This window comes from Mustelus asterias, chromosome 2, assembly GCF_964213995.1.
Source record: "Mustelus asterias chromosome 2, sMusAst1.hap1.1, whole genome shotgun sequence".
NCBI lineage: Eukaryota > Metazoa > Chordata > Chondrichthyes > Carcharhiniformes > Triakidae > Mustelus > Mustelus asterias.
Window position 1 is genome coordinate 61,119,764 of NC_135802.1, and position 6,000 is coordinate 61,125,763.

At 40.9% G+C, this 6,000-nt stretch overlaps 1 protein-coding gene across 1 annotated transcript in view; it reads left to right on the forward strand.

Annotated features, from left to right (window-relative positions):
* The window catches only part of hacl1 (2-hydroxyacyl-CoA lyase 1), an 89,971-nt gene extending 84,177 nt beyond the window's left edge, over window positions 1-5,794 (forward strand). The window contains exons 16-17 of the mRNA XM_078236105.1: window positions 545-731; window positions 5,133-5,794. Of these exons, the coding sequence (XP_078092231.1) occupies window positions 545-731; window positions 5,133-5,165 (220 nt within the window). The 3' untranslated portion in view covers window positions 5,166-5,794. The remainder of the gene's footprint in view (window positions 1-544; window positions 732-5,132) is intronic.
* Window positions 5,795-6,000: the final 206 nt, after the last annotated feature.

The following is a 6,000-nucleotide window of genomic DNA, read 5'->3' on the forward strand; positions in this document are numbered from 1 at the left end:
AGTACAGTCTTTGCCAGTCCTCTACCTTTTAAACATAACTGGAAAAGCTATTCCCACTGCTACCACAGTTGTCTGAGATCCTCTTTTCTATTAAGCTTTTAGCTGATCTAAAGAAGCCTTCATTATTTTTGATGGTTTTTGGGATTTATTGTAGTCTTTCAATTTATAGTAAGTCTTTTCTGCACCTTATTTGTCTGATAACTTTGGTGCAATATTGAAATTGTCTAACTTGCTTTCCAACAATGTCATTAGCTAAATGCTGATTGCTCACCTTATGATCTTATCTTAAGGATATTCTTAAATAAAATTTGATAGCCTTTTGCTAAAGGGGATTTTCCACAGTAACTTCATTGCAGTGTTAATGTAAGCCTGCTTGTGACTCTAATAAATAAAAATAAAAGAAAACTGAACTGCCTCAAATTTGAAACCAGCACAATTGATGTAATTAGCTTCACATTCCAACAAAAATAAATGAAGGTGTGAGGTGGCTATTTTTCTTTATTGATGAGCATGTTCAGTACCATGTTTCCTCAATCTTTTTCAGAGCTCCACCCATCTCCCTGCTGCCCAATGCCCACTATGAACAGGTCATGTCTGCATTTGGTGGAAAAGGCTATTTTGTAAAGGCACCACAGGAGCTGCAGAAGGCACTTGCTGCATGTTTGGCAGAGCAGAAAATGCCATCACTTATTAATGTGATGATTGATCCATCATCTGACAGAAAGAAACAAGTAAGTGCATTTGGAGGAATGTATTCTATGTGCAAGTAATGATTTTGAAATCCATTTGTTTTTTGGGGTTGAAAGAGGTTGATTCTGTTGAGAGTGAACACAAGCAGAGTTCAACACATTCAATCTCTATTGTGTTTAGAGTGACCTCCTGTGGAGATGATTATGGTCTTCATCATGAATATATTAAATCAGTTTTGTGTAAGGGAGAGGATGGGACGTGATGGTCCACATCAACTTAGCGCCTGTGGAATTGTCAGACAACTCGCAGCCAGGCGTCTGCCGACAATGTGTAAGCACAGTAAGAAAAACAATGTGTAACACAGGTCAGATGCTTTTCCTCAGGGAGGTAAAGTTAGCGAGCCGGTCAAACTTTGAACAACCATTGTGAGAGCAGCATTAACAGGAACCTGGCATTTGGTTCTGTTTAGTCTGCCACCTCAGTCTCAATTGGCGAATATTCTCCTCTCAAAGAGGTGAAGAAAATGTAGGAGATGATTTGTATTTACCAGGGAGATAGGACAGGTAAGCATGATGTTAAATGATCAGTTGGGGAATAAGTTAAGTGTATTTAAATTTTAAAAAAGGATGTGTTGAATAAACTAAAACTCAAGAGGATAAAACCTCTGGGCCGAGTGGATTGTACCCATGTATTTTAGTATTTTAAAATAATCTAGGGATTGAATAGCAGAGGCATTACTGCTCATCGGACACCCAATTGAAGATTTTTGAAAATCCAGATAAATTACATCAACTGCATTGCCATTGTCTACTCTCTGTTTTATCCTCAAGGCAATCAGTAAGCTTGGTCAAGCAAGTTTTTCCTTTTTGAAATGCATGCTGACTATTTGTTATTATATTTTGCATTTATAGACATTCTTCTATTCTCTCCTTGAGGATGGATTCAATTATTTTTCCTACAATTGATGTTACGTTGACTGCTCTAAAATTCCCTAGACATTCCCTATCTTCCTTCTTAAATATTAAACTTACATTAGCTATCCACCAGTCCTCTGGCATGACACCTTTTATCGAGAAACTTCTTACGTATGAGTACTAGTGCTTCTGCTATGTAATGCCAGAGAATGTGGAGGCAGGGCACAAGTGGCAGAATTGATTACTAGCTGATTTCAAGGCAGAAAGCTGAGAGTGGGAGTAAAGGGCATAGAACATAGAACAGTACAGCACAGAACAGGCCCTTCGGCCCACGATGTTGTGCCGAGCTTTATCTGAAACGAAGATCAAGCTATCCCACTCCCTATCATCCTGGGCAGTTATTCCGAGTGGCAGAAGATGGGAAGTGATGTTCTACAAGGATCACTACTGTTCACAATTTACATTAATATTTTGGGTCTTTGGAATCAAAATTGCAAATTCTAAATTTGCAGATGACATCAAATTGAGGTTGATAGTTAATGCTGAGGAAGACTGCAACAAATTACATGAGGACATTGATAAACTTACAGAATGGGCAAATAATTGGCAAATCTAGTTCACAGATAAATGTGAGGCAGTACGTTTTGGTACAAAGAATATCATGATTTGGAAGGTACAATTCTAGGTGGGGTGGAGGTACAAATACATGAATCACGAAAGGTTGTGCCACAGATTAGCAAACAAATAAAACAAACCAAGCACCAAGTTTTATTCTGGGTACAAGTCCCACTCCAGGACTTGATTGCCAATTAAAGTGCATTCATAAAGTGACCAAATAGGCTGAGTATCAACTTGAAACCTGTCAGTGACAGGTGATGAGTGCAGGAGGGATTGCTGGTGAGCTGTGTGCAGGAAGTAAGTTGGAGCCTCTACAAGGACTGAAAGGGGACAACCAGAAATGTGAGCAATGAGGAGTCCTGACAGTGCCCTGACCCAGAGCCCTTTTGGGATTTGGGACATTCACCCATGTACATTTCCTTAAGTGAGTGCCTTTCCAATGAGCCTCAATCCTTCCTCTCTCTCACAATGGGCCAGTTTCTCACACTTGCCTCTCCCAACTCCACTTTACAGATGCGTTTCCAACTTGTTTAGCTTCAGCAGCCTGACTCCCCAAGGGTGAGGACCGAGAGACATGAGTGCATTAATTTGACCCGCCTGCTGAGTTCCCGGGGGCACGAAACCGGTCATGGCTGACGGATGAGCTCAGTTACCATTATGCCCTGCATTGGGAGCTACATCTGTGTCACCTCTTGGGCATGGAGAGGTGTATGTAAGCCTTGGAGTTCAATGTTTGGGGGCTCAGCACCCAAAGGATTAACAATTGCAATACTGACCAAAGTGGCATGATTCTCTTGTCAAGGATGGGTTAGGGATCTGATTAGAGAACTGGCAGGCGAGGCACACCTGATTCATGTCAAGACTACAATTCACAGTCAGCCTCATCCTGAGATTTCAGCCCCCTTCTCCCAGTTTCACAGGTCGAGGACCTTATAAGACCATAAGATATTGGAGCAGAATTAGGCCACTCAGCCCATCGAGTCTGCTCCGCCATTCAATTATGGCTGATATTTTTCTCATCATGTGGAGATGCCAGCATTGGACTGGAGTAAACACAGTAAGGAGTCTAACAACACCAGGTTAAAGTCCAACAGGTTTATTTGGTAGCAAACACCACTAGCTTTCGGAGCGCTGCTCCTTCGTCAGGTGAGTGGGAGATCTGCTCATACTGTTTGCTGTTTATGAGCAGATCTCGCACTCACCTGACGAAGGAGCAGTGCTCCGAAAGCTAGTGGCACTTGCTACCAAATAAACCTGTTGGACTTTAACCTGGTGTTGTTAGACTCCTTACTATTTTTCTCATCGCCATTCTCCTGCCTTTTCCCCATAACCCCTGATTCCCTTATTGATCAAGAACCTATCTATCTCTGTCTTAAAGACGCTCAAAGACCTGGCCTCCACAGCCTTCTGCAGCAAAGAATTTCACAGATTCACCACTCTCTGGCTGAAGAAATTCCTCCTCATCTCTGTTTAAAAGAATCGTCCCTTTACCCTGAGGTTGTGCCCTCTGGTTCTAGTTTTTCCTACTAATGGAAATATCCTCTCCATGTCCACTCTATCCAGGCCTCGCAGTATCCTGTAAGTTTCAATAAGATCCCAAGATTCAATAAGATAAGATTGCATAGCTGATATCCTGGCCTCTATGACCAGTGGCATTTCACATCCACACAGCTCGTGCTCTGAGGCTACACTTGCACTGAGGGTGCGGTTCATTTTGACTGCACTCGTCATCCCACCGTGTGGGGATCCATTTGCCCTCATGCCGCTAATCACCACCCCATGTCAAAGTTCCCTACACTGCCCATGCAGCCTAGCTTCTCACAGGACCTCGCAGTTACCCCATGTGCTGCCACCCACCCACATCGAGCTGCCACTCCAGAACGAAGATCACAGCAAAGGGGGACCCAAAAAATGCTAACTGCATTCCAGGTGCCAGACCCTTTGGAGACCTATAGCCAGCTACTTTGAAGGCCTTCATAGTATGTATGTGAAGGTTAGACCTCTTTGTGTATGTTCAAAATCCTTGTTATGTCTTGAATGGGGAAGGAGAAGTTATTGTTTTTGCACTTTCAGATTTTATTTAATTCATTCTGCATGCACACATGCATGTGAGGGAATGACCATTGCAGTTCCAATCTGTGTCTTAGATCTAACTAATTATTGGAAATCATGGTCAACTTCCAAGAGGTTTGGATACAAGGCACTAGTTAAGACCACACCTGGAATACTGTGAACAGTTCTGGTCCCCTTAGCTAGGGAAGATATACTGGCATTGGAGGCAATCCAGAGAAGGTTCACTATGTTGATCCTGGGCGTGGAGAGATTTTCTTATGAGGAGAAGTTGAGTGGCTTGGACCTGTACTCATTGGAGTTTAGGAGAATGAGAGGTGACCCTGTAGGATTCTCAGAAGGCCTGAGAAGATGTTTCCTCTTGTGGAAGAGGCTAGGACTAGAGGGTGTAATTTCAGAATAAGGGGTTGCCAATTTAAGACAGAAATGAGGAGGAAATTCTTCTCTCAGAGTGTAGTGAATCTGTGGAATTCTTTACAGCTGTGGAGGCTGGGTCGTGAGGTATGTTCAAGGCTGAGATTTTTTAGTCAGTAAGGGAATCAAGATTAAGGGGATAAGGCGGGAAAGTGGAGTTGAGGAGTATTTCAGATCAGTCATGGATTCATTGAATGACAAAGCAGATTCGATGGGCCAAATGGCCTATTTCTGTCCCTATGTCTTATGGTCTTATGAAAATGAGTAGTCACTACACTTTTTCATGATCTATTAAATGTTTACCAGGATGAAATCATTGACAACCGTTGAGAGATATATTAATAGCACTACTTGATTTTATAGGGCAAAGAGCCAAATAATCTTTTACCACTCTTGACTTTATGCTCTTATCTTACTTGCTTTCAGGATTTCACTTGGCTGACCCGTTCCAATATGTGAAATGAATAATCGGCGATACCAAAGCAAAGTGAACCAGGCTGAGCTAACTAGAACTCTTGTGTTAGTGAGAAACTGCAAATAAATACGATTCTGTAAAAAAAAATCTAATTCATAATTTTTCACAAGAATTTAGAATATGAAATTTTGGCAAGATTGGATACTTGTAATCATATGTTTTCTTTTAGTTTACTGTTGGTCCCAAATTAGCTGAACTGGAATAAATTAACTTTCTAATACTGCTGAGAGTATGACCTAAAATGTTTCTAAATATTTAACTTTAATATTTTGTCTTGCTAAAGAAAATAGTAAGTTCAGCAGGGTTGGAGAGCAGAGCTTAATCCAGGGTCAGTGATCAGTATATGAACAATGAGTAAGTGACACAGGTAACTACTGTTGAATTGTGTAAATGACTGTAAAATACCGCAAGCACTGCCATCAACTGAAACCAGAATGATCATGTCTACACAGATATCTACACAGATTACCTGTATCTACAGATTATCTGTACCTACCAGGTAACCTCTTTTACAAAATGAAAAATAAGCCCCCGTTTACGTAATATTCTAGTGTAATTTAGTTGGGAAATTGTACTTCCATTGAAGTAAAAACATAAATGATTTTAAGTACCATTTTATTGTGCCTGAAATGAGTTTCTTGGTTATTAAATCTTACGTATTCATAGTATAATTATTTATTTTCGGTATTGTGGTCTCTGAGAAATTGAATACAATCGCAATGTACCTTTTATTAACCTCTCCTGAAGAAAGCGGTCAAAGATCTTTCATTAATTTCAAAGTGACATTGCCAAGTGTTTATGCAACTCATTCTGGAAACC